This window comes from Somniosus microcephalus, chromosome 14 (assembly GCF_052327205.1).
Source record: "Somniosus microcephalus isolate GS21.2 chromosome 14, FLI_Smic_1.0, whole genome shotgun sequence".
NCBI lineage: Eukaryota > Metazoa > Chordata > Chondrichthyes > Squaliformes > Somniosidae > Somniosus > Somniosus microcephalus.
In genome coordinates this window covers 96,433,548-96,447,484 of record NC_141000.1, presented here as the reverse complement: position 1 = coordinate 96,447,484, position 13,937 = coordinate 96,433,548, and the positions used below count along the sequence as shown (strand labels likewise).

At 43.8% G+C, this 13,937-nt stretch overlaps 1 protein-coding gene across 1 annotated transcript in view; it reads left to right on the top strand.

The window, feature by feature from the left end:
* Window positions 1–539: 539 nt before the first annotated feature.
* tomm70 (translocase of outer mitochondrial membrane 70) overlaps window positions 540–13,937 on the top strand; it is a 29,220-nt gene continuing 15,822 nt past the window's right edge. Inside the window, exons 1-4 of the mRNA XM_086007014.1 lie at window positions 540–790; window positions 3,974–4,147; window positions 7,724–7,850; window positions 13,085–13,194. Coding sequence (XP_085863140.1) covers window positions 572–790; window positions 3,974–4,147; window positions 7,724–7,850; window positions 13,085–13,194 — 630 coding nt within the window. The 5' untranslated portion in view covers window positions 540–571. The remainder of the gene's footprint in view (window positions 791–3,973; window positions 4,148–7,723; window positions 7,851–13,084; window positions 13,195–13,937) is intronic.

The window sequence follows — 13,937 nt, the reverse complement described above, 5'->3', positions numbered from 1 at the left end:
AGGATCACGGCTTGCATGTCGTCGTGAAGCAGGCGGAGGATGGTGACAAACTGAGGAGGGTAATGTACTGCATTCACCACTGGATTCAAGAGGAACGAAAGTGGGGAGGCAAAAGCGGGTCTGGTGCTGATTTTTTGACAGCATATGCTAACATGCTGACCGTCAGGATGAAACACCGATGACTGCCATATATGAATTCTGTGCTATTAGATCAATAAATGCAGAAATCCGATATGGTGGCAGGGTGGGGTGGGGTGCCTTAGTTGAAAACCGGTACATGCAGATTTGGTAAATCCATATAAGTCAGCAGGAAGGAAACTCGAGAAGAAAAAAATGGAAATAATGAAAATTCTGAGGGCTGGCAGTATTAAGAGGGAAAGTGGTGGAGATATTGAGGAAAGCGAAACGTTTTCTGTGGTTTGGTCCTCCGCGCCGCGCGGTGGCGCTGCAGCCACACCTCCTCCGGGAGTCGGCGCTGTGATTGGAGGAGGATGGCGGCGCTCCGGAAGTGTTTGCCAGCGCGTGCCTTTCCCCTTGACCCCTGCTTCTCCCTCTGACGGCCAGCGCGGTGATGGCGGCCTCGAAGCCCGTGGACGCGCAGGCCGGCTCTGGCCTGTCCCGCTGGCAGCTGGCGCTCGCCATCGGCGCCCCGCTCCTGCTGGGGGCCGGGGCCGTCTACCTCTGGAATAAGCGGACGCTGTCGAAGCGGAGCGAGAGGAAAGCACCGGAAGGCAGCTCCAGCCCCGTGCCGAAGGAGGACGCCAGCGGGGAGAACGAGGTGGACGGCCTGGTATGGAGCGCTGGGGGAGAGGGACAGACAGAGTAAAACCTGGGCAGGCCGGGCTAGAGGCAAGAACAGAGAGTGGCTGGCAGGAACAGAGAGTAGCTGCAACAAGGGGTGTGGCTCCAAACTGGGAGAGGCGTATTGGAGGAGGGAGGCGACGGGCAGAGGCTGGGTGGGCAAGGGTGACCGGCAGAGGCTGGGTGGGCAAGGGTGACCGGCAGAGACTGAGTGGGCAGGTAATGCAGGCACGGTGTGAGGCAGAGAATCATAGACATTATATCATTGAGCTGGCTACAGTTCTTCAATTAAAGCTATCGGCTCTCAACCCTGTTTCCCCAGATTATAGCATAGTCTGTGATGACATTCGATGAGTTGTTGATTTCTGCCCAGTGCTCTGATTGTCAAAGTGAAGAAATTCTCCCCTTTCCCCATATCCCATTAAATTGTTCTCTTTTAAATATTGATCCATTTGCTTTTTGAAAGCTGTAATGGATTCTGCTTCCATCACAGATTCTGGTAGGGTATGGCTGTCCTAAAAATAATAAGCTAGCATTGCATTTTGTTTAGGTGGTAATCTTATATTTTAGTTCTCCAGTTACTAACTCACCAACTGGATCAGCCATGATCTCATTGAATGACAAAATAGGCAGGAGGGGCTGAATGGCATACTCCTGTTATATTCCTAAATAGATTTCCCTTATTTATCTGATCAAAAATTATGAAGGGATTTGAATGCCTAAGTGCTTCAGCAACTGTAAAGAGAAGAGACAGATGAATATTTTGGGAGATAAACATTTTGGTGAAGTTAAAAAGGGGAGAAATGCAAATCAACAGATACTCCAATCACAAAGGAGACATTTATAGGTTGAAGGTGAAAAGGTATGGAAGAAGTCCACACAAACGAAAAGGTGAGAAATGGTAGGGGGTACTTTACAAATGCAATAAGTCTGAAATTAGAACAGAAAACACTGGGTAAACAGTGATCCTGCAAAGTCCCAAAAAGAGAAAAAATTCACAACAGTTTCCCTGCTAGCACTTTGTTAAAATACATGCCCCAAACATGAACCTGCCTTTCCTTTCCTGAGCACCCATGTCACTAGCATTTCCTACTATAAAGAAAAAAGATATAGCTAAAATCTGAGGTTTTATACAGACCGGGGGGCTACAGAGTGCCTAGTTGAAACAGATACTGTTCCTAAATCTTGTGTTGGACCTGTTTGGAACAACGTAGGAGGTAACAATGAGAATGGGAAGGGTAGTTAAAGTGGCAAGCTGCAATGAGCTTGGGGTCATGCTTGCGGATAGAAATGAGGCTTCCAGGAAAGTGGTGTCTCTGTGCTTTTGTTTTGCCCAATTTATAGGACACAGCACTGTGAGCAGTAAATACAGTATATTAGATTAGAGAAATTACTGTATATGTAATTTGTTTCACATGGAAATAGTATTTGGGGCACTGGACAGTAGTGTGGGAAGGGGTTGATGGGCAAGTGTTGCATCTCCTGTGGTTTTGAGCAAAGGTGCAGAGGAAGGGCAGTTGGAGGTAAAGATGTCCCAGATGGAACAGTTCCTCTGCAAGAGGGAAAGACGTGCTTAGCTGTGGGGCTGTGTTGTCGATTGTGGGATCTGATCTGGTTATTTGTGTGGAAGGTGAGGATGTTTATCAGATTTCTTAACCTTTCTGTTCTAGTGAAAATAACCTTAGTTTTTCACAACTAAAATCTTTCATCCTTGATATACAGCTGTACAAGGTGCTGGTGAGACCGCATCTGGAGTATTGTGTACAGTTTTGGTCGCCCCATCTGCGGAAGGATGTTCTTGCCATGGAAAGAGTGCAGCGGCGATTCACCAGGCTGATACCTGGAATGGCGGGAATGACCTACGAGGAGAGATTGAATAGTTTGGGCTTGTACTCACTGGAGTTTAGAAGATTGAGAGGGGATCTCATCGAAACATATAAAATTATGGCAGGCCTGGACAGGCTGAATTCAGAGAGAATGTTTCCAATGGCAGGGGAGCACAGAACCAGGGGCCACAGTCTAAAAATAGCGGGCAAATCATTTAAAACAGAGATGAGGAAGAATTTCTTCACTCAAAGAGTGGTGAGCCTGTGGAATTCCCTGCCACAGAGGGCTGTGAAGGCTAATTCAATAAATATTTTCAAGAGAGAATTGGATATATTTCTGAAGGCTAAGGGGATTAAGGGTTACGGAGAAAAGGCGGGGACGGGGTACTGAACTGGTAAGATCAGCTAAGATCTCAGACGAAGATCAGCCATGATCTCATTGAATGGCGGAGCAGGCTCGAAGGGCCGAATGGCCTACTCCTGTTCCTATCTCTGTTTCTATGTTTCTATATCCTAAATCCTATTTAATTGCTCCGCTGCCTCCTTGTACCCTTCCATTCCCACGACCACAGTCTTATGAAAACCATGGCAAAGTACTCAGTGTTATCCACCATGCCTTCATTTTCCATGGCAGTTTCCCTTTATTTAACTCTTTTACCGTTTGTTTATAAAATCCTTTATAATTTCCATTTGTTCCTTGCCATTCTTCTTACTCTTTGTAGCCTTTCTAATCTTTGCTTCTCCTGTATATTTTTAATGGGCCAGTAATTCCTGTCCCAACGCGTGAGTACGGTTTTAAGCATTTCTAGTAGTTGAGTACACAAAATTCATAAAATAGAAAATTTTAGGTTTCTCCAAATAGTTTCAATAGTCATATGAAATGATCAGTTCTGTACTTTATTAACAGATTATCTAAATACTGTAGTAGCAAACTTGTTTATATTTGTATTAGGTGGCATGCTGTGTTGAAGCGCCACTGTACGATGTACAAACACTTGGTGGATGCAGGTTCAGTTTTCCCAGATTACTGAGTTCTTTGGTTTCTGCTACAATGCTGAAGTAGCAGGAAAAGTGGGCACTTGAACAAGGTGCCACAGAGGCACTGGCATCTGTGGAGCCAACAGAATCCACTTCCTTTTGACAGGAGGGATAAGGGGGTGGGGGAAAGGAAAAAAGTAAGAGACTGATCATTTTTCAGAGAGAAAAATGAAAGCAGAAATTGTTGCCAATGGTAAAAGAAGGAACAGTTCATTAATCTGGTTTCTGAAACTTCTTTTACTGTGTGCTAGGTCTTGGGGGGGGTTGAAATGTTGTAATCCATTATAAATATCATTTTCCTTCCTTAGAGCTTGTTAGACCGGGCCCAAGCTGCAAAAAATAAAGGAAACAAGTATTTTAAAGCTGGCAAATTTGAACAAGCTATTCAATGTTACACTGAAGCAATTAGCCTGTGTCCACTGACCCAGAAACAGGACCTTTCAACATTTTACCAGAACCGGGCTGCAGCATTTGAACAGCTGGTATGTAATACTTCTTGTACTTTAACAATAACCATGAGACTAACTAAATGTCACATACAAGGATGGTGTAACTAATGTGACAATGGAATGTTAAGCTGGAGTTATAAATGACCAGTATAGCCGAGGCAGCTGCATCCAAGCACCATATCATTCGTTGTGTATTAGGGAAGAAGAGTTCAAAAAAAATAATTAAACCAGAAAAAAAGTCCAATTGAGGTTCTGTTGCGACATAGGCAGAATTCTACAAGTTGGCTTACCAAACTTATTAATGTTAAAACATTTGGAATGGAAAAATATTTCCTAAGTCAGGGATGTCCAACTTGTGGTCCCCAAACCCTGGCAATCCGGTTGTCAAAGCCCAGGCAACTGAGTCCTATTTTTATTTGTATTTCTTACTTGGGGGTTTGTCGTGTGAATTTTGTGAGCCTGGATGTTTGGAAGGTGCTTTGCTTAACGCTGTACTTCTTTGGTGGGTAAGTCCTAAATCAGGACACCCGGATCTATTGGTATGAGCAATTTGAGATCGATGCACATTAACCTGAACTTGGAGTTAACTTTTACACGTGGCCCCTTAGGTTCTGTGGTATGTTACCTATGTGGCCCACGGAGACTTGGGTGCTCCTGGACTAAATATTTTATTCAAGGGTTTATCGTAGGATGTCATAACCATTATAAAATAAAAATGATGGTATTTCTGGCCAAATTTAAATACTGAACTGGAGAAAATTCTTCATGGTGCTATTGCAATGTGTACTTTTTTGCCATTATAGTACAGTTATGTGTAAGTTTTTACCTCTCTTCTCCATCTCCTGTTGATATAAATGTTATAATATGCCACAAACCTACTGTAGATTTTAATGGAAATTAAATATGCTCCAACTCACTGTTCTCCGCAGTGACAGAATCTTTATAATTTACACAACGGTTGAGTATGAAAAAACTATACTTCGCATCAAATATATAGTGCATATTGCAGCATGAGCTTTGACAAATGGGGCTTCGTTTCCTTGGAATCGTTGCCTGATTTTGCCATTCTGTATTGAGCATCTCGGATCAATCATTCAAGGACATTTAACAATTAATCCAAACGCCATTAACTCTCAACTCTCAATCCTCCTAACCATTTAACAACTGTCATTGCAGTTAGTAGATGCCGTGTGATTTGTGATTTTGAAAATTCCTTTATCTGACATGAGTAGAGTTTTAAACAGCCAGTGCAATTGCACTGTTCACTCAGCTCTTCATTCTAGGTGGGGTGTGGGAATGAGAGATACTGAATTCTCTTAGCCCTCAGCTAGAAAGTTAAGGGTCATGTTAAAGGCATTATATAAATGCAAGTTATTGTTGTTGAGGGTGGGGGTTAATCAAATCATTTAGAAGTTTGCATTCTAACCAAAGGGGGGATTGCTTGACCCACTTGCATCTTCACATTGTAGCTGTCGTTTACAGTAATATTTTTATGTTGGCTTTTGGCACTGCGCATTAGTGATGGCTACAATTCTGGGGCAAGAATTGTGCTTTCAAGATTTGCATATGTAGCCTGTACTTTGGGTATATACAGGAGACTTTGGTTTATCCGGAGGTTGTATGTCCGGAAACCTCGCTCTACCAGCAGAAATCGGGAGCCATTTTGTAGGTTTTTTTTCTTCTCGTGGCTTTTTTTTTCAACAGTCAGGCTCTGGAAAGTCTCTCTGAAGCTGTTGCTAAGCTACAGAGACGCTTCCAAGGTACGGGCCGACTGTTTAGAAGCTGTTGCTAAGCAACAGTGTTTGTTGTCAGATACGGAGATGAAAACCTCCGTATGCTTCAACATTAACACTGGTATGTCCGGCAGTTTTGATAGATTGGCAACAGCTCAGTCCCGTCGGTGCCGGATATCACAAAGTTTCCTGTACTTCCTATAAAAGTTAATCCAATCATATGAAGGTTTGAACCCATATGCAACTCTGCTGTTTCAATGGCCCAGAAATTCGGGTCGGGGGCTTCCTGCGGGTGCAAGCCCCCGACCTGCACTTACCTAGCGCGCCGGCCGTTGAGCTGTGGGCCGTGTGGAATTGCGATCCTGGGCCTCCTCCAACTGCCGGCGTGCAGTGCTTGCGTATCCCAGGGACGCAGTTTGTTCAATGCGTCCCCTGGGATCACGTGGGCCATGGAGAGCCAATGGTAGCAGGGAATGCTTCATTCATAAGTTCCTGTCAAACTTATAAATACTATAAGCCCCAAAACATCACTAAATCGTCAAATAAATAAAAAAAATCACAATTTTTAAATAAACTATAAATTACATGAAATAACTATTTTAAACAATAATTTAAATTTTTGAAAAAAATAATTTTATTTTCTAATGGGGCTAAAAATAAACTTACCTTTCTTTAAAGTATTTAAAAATAATAAACCTGTGGAAAAAATGTTTTAATTTTAATTAATTCACCACTTACCTTGTAAAAAGCAGGCCTTGTGACTGCTTTTTTAAAGTGTAACTTCTGGAAACTTACCCTCCTGGGAAAACCTGCAAAAAAAAAAAATTAAGCTCGATGCGCACGCGCAGCCTCTCCTGCGCACGCGTTCGACCTCTGAACCCCTTCTTTCAGGGGAACGGAAGTGCCGGTTTCCTGCGCATGCGCAGTGCATGCAGGAAACCGGCACTTCCATTGGGCTTACGGGTGAGTACCCCGTGCGTACTCGCCCGTGGAGACCCGAATTTCTGGGCCAATGTGTTTTGGTTTGTCTAATAAAGTGTCAGTGGGTTAATTGTAGTGTTGGTCTCTCCACTATCAACATATCTGCAAGAATTACATAGTTCATGTGAAGCATCTGATGAAGTTTCACATTACATCTTATGCGAATAATATATATATTATGTATATTAGAAAAATAGCATTTACATATTAAGCTTGAAATTATATTTAAAGGTAAAATAAATGCACGCGATTAAACTATGCATTTATTTGTGAATGTTGCATTGTTGAAAATTGTGTACAAATAGAATGGAATAAGATTTCAGTATTTTCTCTTACTTCTCCTGCCCCCTCCCTACGACTATCTAGTTCTAAATTATGCCGTGAGGTTCCGCAGCACCAATGCAAAAAACAAATAGCTGCATAAGCACAAAATTATGCATGCACTGCTGTGACGTTTGAGTTTTTGCTGGAGAAGGTTCATATAGCCCGTGGCCTGCTTGCAGCCAGAAAGAATGGCACCATGCATTTCCTATGACAGCCATTGGTAGCACTGCTGCCTCACTGACATTACACTGCTATTGCCATAGCTTGAGTAGTCGTGAATGGAATGCTGCATCTTGGGTGGACAATGGGATTTGATTTGTTGAAAGTCCACACTATAATCTCCCCTTGTACGTCAAGTGTCTGTGATCAAAATTGTAGTGCCGTTCTTTATCCCCTCTCCCATGGAAGATGAATTTTCCACGCCACCTTACTATAGATGAAAACTCACATACAGTCTGACAAACTAACGGCTATTGCATTCGTTTGAATGCTTTGACACTGCATTCTACTCTGTTGAAAGATTTTTTTTAAATCACATTCACTTTGCTCATGTAACAAATTTGTATTGCAGCAAAAATGGAAAGAGGTTGCTCAGGACTGCACGAAGGCCGTCGAACTCAACCCTAAGTACATAAAGGCACTATACCGCCGCGCGAAGGCATACGAGAGACTAGATAATAAGAAGGAGTGCTTAGAAGGTTTGTATTTTTTTTTAACTTCACATCTTTCATTTTTCTCCTTCCTCGTCAATTTCCTCCCCATCTATCCTGAAGGTACTTTGCTGGAGTTCAGTTTCACAAGTGCTGTCAGCCTTCCAATATTTAGACCATGACCATTCTTCATGTATAAGCCTAGATGGTGAATATCAGGCTTTTACCATGGAGGAGAATTACAGCTGAACCAGATTTACCACATGTGCCAATTTCCAATAGCACGAGGAGCAGGAACCTTGGCTGATTTTTCATATCCCTTCTCCAAACTTGAGCACAGTTTTAACACTCATTGCCACGGATGAAATCAGATAACTCCGGATGGACCGGCAACTTCCTGGTGTGTATTGACTTGGATTTATGCACTAGCCCATCAAGTTTAACCCAACTTTCTAAACATTTTTATATCCACATTGGAATTGCAAGGCCACAATTATACTGTAGACTTGTGACCATCAAATTTAGAATGGGATTAAGTTCAGGAATTCTAAATGCCATCTCCTGAGCTGACTGTAAGTGCAAGTTTCCAGGATGAGTGAAGTGATAATATACTTTATAACATCTAATTAAAAGATTTTTTTTTCTTGCTTAGATGAATGATCTGAAAATGGCATTTTCCTGAGCTTCTATTTGCTGTTTTTGTGGGGGAGAACAAAATACCACTTTAATGAGTGGAAAATCCATATTGCTATTTTTTAAGTTCATTTACAGGACGTGGGCGTCACTGGCAGGGGATCATTTATTGCCCTTCTGTAATTGCCCTAGAGCTGCTGCAGTCGGTGTGATGAAGGTAGTCCCACAGTGACTTTGTTGTAGCGGTTTAGTACAACTGAGTGGCTTGCTAGGCCATTTCAGAGGGCAGTTAAAAGTAATTCATTGCTATGGATGTGGAATCACATGTAGGCCAGATCAGGTAAGGACAGCAGATTTCCTTCCCTAAATGGCATTAGTGAACCAGATGGGTTTTTATGACAATCCGGTAGATTCGTGGTCACTATTACTGATGCTAGCTTTTTAGTGGAATTAACAGATTTTAATTAACAGAATTTAAATTCCCCAGCTGCCATGGTGGATTACTTGTCCAGTAACGTAACCACTATGCTACTGTTCACACTAGTCATACTCACAGAATCATACCTTTCAGCCAATGTCCCTAACTCCTCCATCACCATCCCTGGGTATGTCCTGTCCCACCAGCTGGACAGACCCACCAGGGGTGTCGGCACAGTGGTATACAGTCGGGAAGGAGTGGCCCTGGGAGTCCAGACCCCATGAAGTCTTATGGCTTCAGGTCAAGCATGGGCAAGGAATCCTCCTGCTGATTCATCAGCTGAGGAGGGCGGTAGGTGGTAATCAGTTCTCCTCCAAGTTGAACACCACTTGGAAGAAGCACTGAGAGTAGCAAGGGCACAGAATGTACTCTGGGTGGGGGACTTCAATGTCCAGCACCAAGAGTGGCTCGGTAGCACTACTACTGACCGAGCTGGCAGAGTCCTGAAGGACATAACTGCCAGTCTGGACCTGCGACAGGTGGTGAGAGAACCAACACGAGGGGAAAAACCTACTTGACCTCGTTCTCACCAATCTACCTGTCGCAGATGCATCTGTCCATGACAGTATTGGTAGCAGTGACTACCGCACAGTCATTGTGGGGACAAAATCCAGACTTCACACTGACGATACCCTCCATCGTGTTGTGTGGCTCTACCACCGTGTTAAATGGGATAGATTCAGAACAGATCTAGCAGCTCAAAACTGGGCATCCATGAGGCGTTGTGGGCCATCAGTAGCAGTAGAATTGTATTCCACCACAATCTGTAGCCTCATGGCCCGGCATATCCCTCACTCTACCAGTACCATCAAGCCAGGGGACCAACCCTGATTCAATAAGGAGTGTAAAAGAGCATGCCAGGAGCAGCACCAGGCGTACCTAAAAATGAGGTGCCAACCTGGGGAAGCTGCAACACAGATCTACATGCAAGCTAAAAAGCGGAAGCAGCATGCTATAGACAGAGCTAAGCGATCCCACAATCAATGGATCAGATGAAAGCTCTGCAGTCCTGCCACATCCAGTTGTGAAAGGTGATGACCCATAAAACAACTAATGGGAGGCGGAAACTCCATGAATATCCCCATCCTCAATGATGGTGGAGCCCAGCACGTGAGTGCAAATGACAAGGCTGAAGCGTTTGCAACCAGCAGTGCCGAGTGGATGATCCATATCTGCCTCCTCCTGAGGTCCCCACCAACACAGAAGCCAGTCTTCAGCCAATTCGATTCACTCCACGTGATATCAAGAAACGGCTGAGTGCACTGGATACAGCAAAGGCTATGGGCCCTGACAACATCCCGGCTATCGTGCTGAAGACTTGTGCTCCAGAACTAGCCGCGCCTCTAGCCAAGCTGTTCCAGTACAGCTACAACACTGGCATCTATCCCGACAATGTGGAAAACTGCCCAGGTATGTTCTGTCTACAAAAAGCAGGACAAATCCAACCCGGCCAATTACCGTCCCATCAGTCTACACTCAATCATCAGCAAAGTGATGGAAGGTGTCATCGACAGTGCTATCAAGCGGCACTTGCTCACTGATGCCCAGTCTGGGTTCCGCCAAGACCAATCGGCTCCTGACCTCATTACAGCCTTGGTCCAAACATGGTCAAAGGAGCTGAATTGCAGAGGAAATGTGAGAGAGGCAGCATTTGACTGAGTGTGGCATCAAGGAGCCCTAGTAAAACTGAAGTCAATGGGAATCGGGGGGGGAAACTCTTCACTGGCTGGAGTCATACTTAGCACAAAGGAAGATGGTTGTGGTGATTGAAGGTCAATCATCACAGCCTCAGTACATCGTGGCAGGAGTTCCTCAGGGCAGTGTCCTAGGCCCAACCATCTTCAGCTACAAGATGCACTGCAGCAATTCGCCAAGGCTTCTTTGGCAACAGCTCCCAAACCCGCGACCTCTTCCACCTGGAAGGACAAGGGCAGCAGGCGCATGGGAACACCACCACCTCCAAGTCACACACCATCCTGACTTGGAAGTATATCGCCGATCCTTCATCGTCGCTGGGTCAAAATCCTGGAACTCCCTCCCTAACAGCTCTGTGGGAATACCTTCACCACATGGACTGCAGCGGTTCACGAAGGTGGCTCACCACCTTCTCGAGGGCAATTAGGGGTGGGCAATAAACGCTGGCCTTGCCAGCGACGCCCACATCCCATAAATGAATAAAAACACTAGAGGCTATTAAGAGCATTATACCAATCGCCAGCAGTTTTGCAGCAGAAAATTGGAACTAACAATCAGTTGCTCCTGTACCTCTTTTTTACATTTTTAACTTCTGGTAATTTCTTTCTGCTATTGTGCTGAAGAATATTTTGGAAACGGTTGTCTTTATGAAAGAGATCTGGTGCAAAATAAAGCTATTATGCCCCACTAATGTGCCTTGACCCCAACCCAGCACCACGGTGAATTTCTCTGTACTAACCAGCATCAATTCACCAAGTTGTTGACTGTTTTATGCTGTGGCTCCCTGTCCTGATTCAGCACTTGTGATAAAAAATTAAAAAATCAGTGTGTAGAAAAGTTCACAATTATGAAATGTTTGCCCATTTTTTAAAATTGAGGAATTAAATAGTAATAGCGTTGTGTTTGGCTCTGTCATGCGTCAGATCACACAGTATTTGTGTGCATGCGCGTGTCTCTACACTAAATTTAAAAAGGAGCTCTGAGTTCTGAAAGAGAGAATTTCTGACCTTGAATTTTTAGCAATGTGTAATACTACCTGTACCTGTAAGCACTAGAGACACAACACGTCTTTGTTATTACATATAAGCAAAGCCTAATCAGGTCAGCGGTTGTCTGGATAGCGTTTTCAGTTTATGAAACTGTAACTTTGGCACGTCTGATATTGAGAAGACACTGAGCTTATTGTCTGTGATTGCACAACCGCTAAAAGGATATCATACAAGACGGAACTTCCAAAACACATTGTTTCAGTAGACATTGCTCCAGACGGTAATGGGGCTGCTGCCCCATTGCCATTTACTTAAATGTTAGAAATAAGTAACTGTCTGCCTGCTGAGAAAGAACTGGCGATATTTTTTCAAAGAAATAAAAAGCAACAAACTGAAATGCTGTAAATAAAAACAGAAAATCTCAGAAAAACTCAGATCCGTCGGCATCTGTGGAGAGAACAGCTAAATTAAGGTTTTGGCCATAAGGCCCTTCAATGTGGCAATTTGGCTCGGTGGTAGCACTCTTGCCTCTGTCAGAAGGTTGTGGGTTCAAGCCCCACTACAAAGACTTGAGCATATAATCAAGGCTGACAGCTCAATGCATACTGAGGGAGCACTGCGCTGTTTTGGGTGCCATGTTCTGGATAAGCTGTTAAACCAAGGCCCTGTCTGCCCTATCAGGTGAACATGGTGCGATTCAAACAAGAGCAGAACACTTTGCACTGACATGCTGTGTAATTCCAGCATTTACTGTTTCGTTAAAGAAGCTGGCCCACACTATGAAGGAAGTGACCTATATCTGAGCAACAATCCTAGCATGTTCATTTCACTCAGTGCAATTGTGTTTCGGTGTCCTGGTGATGGAGAGAATTCTGCAGGCGCAGAGGGATGCACCTGCATAAAAGATTATCAAAGAACTTGGTTTAAAGGTTGTGAAAAGAGACTTTGAAATTCTACATTTTGTTGTTTTCAAGTCAGCAAGTAAACTGCAAATCTATATTCGGTTTGCTTCAGTGCATGTTTAATTATTTAAATAAATTCAATTTGTAGTTCTAGCCTCAACACTGGTCTGAGTGCTTTGTGTTCCCCATTGAAGAGGTCAGCAATACACAATGGGCATCTGAAATATTGTCTGGTGTGAAAAATCACTCTTCATGGATCATTTTTAATCCTGTGGCACACTAACCTGTAGAAACTGCCTTGTTTGGGAGAAAGCCCAAATTGTAACCAGCATTTTGCGCTTTCCAAAATAATCATTCTGCTCTTCGTAATTCAAATGTGTAAAATCCATTTTATAGAAAATTTAACAGAAATGCTTAATTCAAGCTAATTGGGTTTGAAATCGCACTGATGTCAAAACATCCAGTATTTTCGAACCCTACTTGTTACCAACCTATTTTGTAACCACAAGCTACCTGGAACTATGCCAGGAAGGTATTTCAAGTGCTCATACCGGAAACATGACATGCTGTCTTTGCACCTTTCAGATGTTACTGCCGTTTGTATCCTGGAGGGATTCCAAAACCAACAAAGCATGCTGCTTGCTGACAAAGTCCTTAAGCTGCTTGGAAAAGAGAAAGCCAAAGAAAAGTACAAGGTTGGTGGCTGAAATGCTATTGGTACTTGTTATGTATGTCAGCTTGAGTTTGTTCCACGCACATTAATACAATCAGTATTTCCATCTGCCAGAAGCAGCAAATAAATGCACAGTTGTACTGTATTGCTGTTGGCAGACCCTTTTCCAGTCTGCTATTGCTCGGGTTCAGAGGACAACCACTTGCAATTTTATAGTGCTTCCCACATGCAAATCTTTGCAGAGTGTTTCACGGGGCAAACAAATGGATACCAAGCAGGTGAGCGAGAAAGAGCAAGGGGAGGAAGCACAATCAAAGAGTATGATCTTCAGGAGGCTTTTGAAGGCACAGTGGAAGGTGGCAAGGCGACTGTGTGCAAGGAGTGCCTGGGAACAAGGATGGAGCTCTGCGGTATATTCTCTAACAGCGTGGGAAAGGAAGGATAAGCCATTTGAGGCAGTGTAGTATCGACTAAGCAGTAGATAAGAATGGGACCAGGAGAGAACAGTGCTACGGAGGTGGGCTGCAGAGGAGATGTTTTCGAGGAGGGTGGTGTGTTCGAAGGCAGTGGAGTAATGGAGGATGGTAAGAAGCAACTGCAAGTAGTCTCACAGGAAGTCATTTGTGGCTTTGACTAATATGGTTTCCCGGCAGAAGTCTGATTGGATGGCTTCAAATGGTTGAGGTGGGAGCCTAATTGGGAAGGTGTGATATATTCTAGGACTCTAAAAAGACAATGTTGGAGATGGAATAGTAGTTGGGAGAG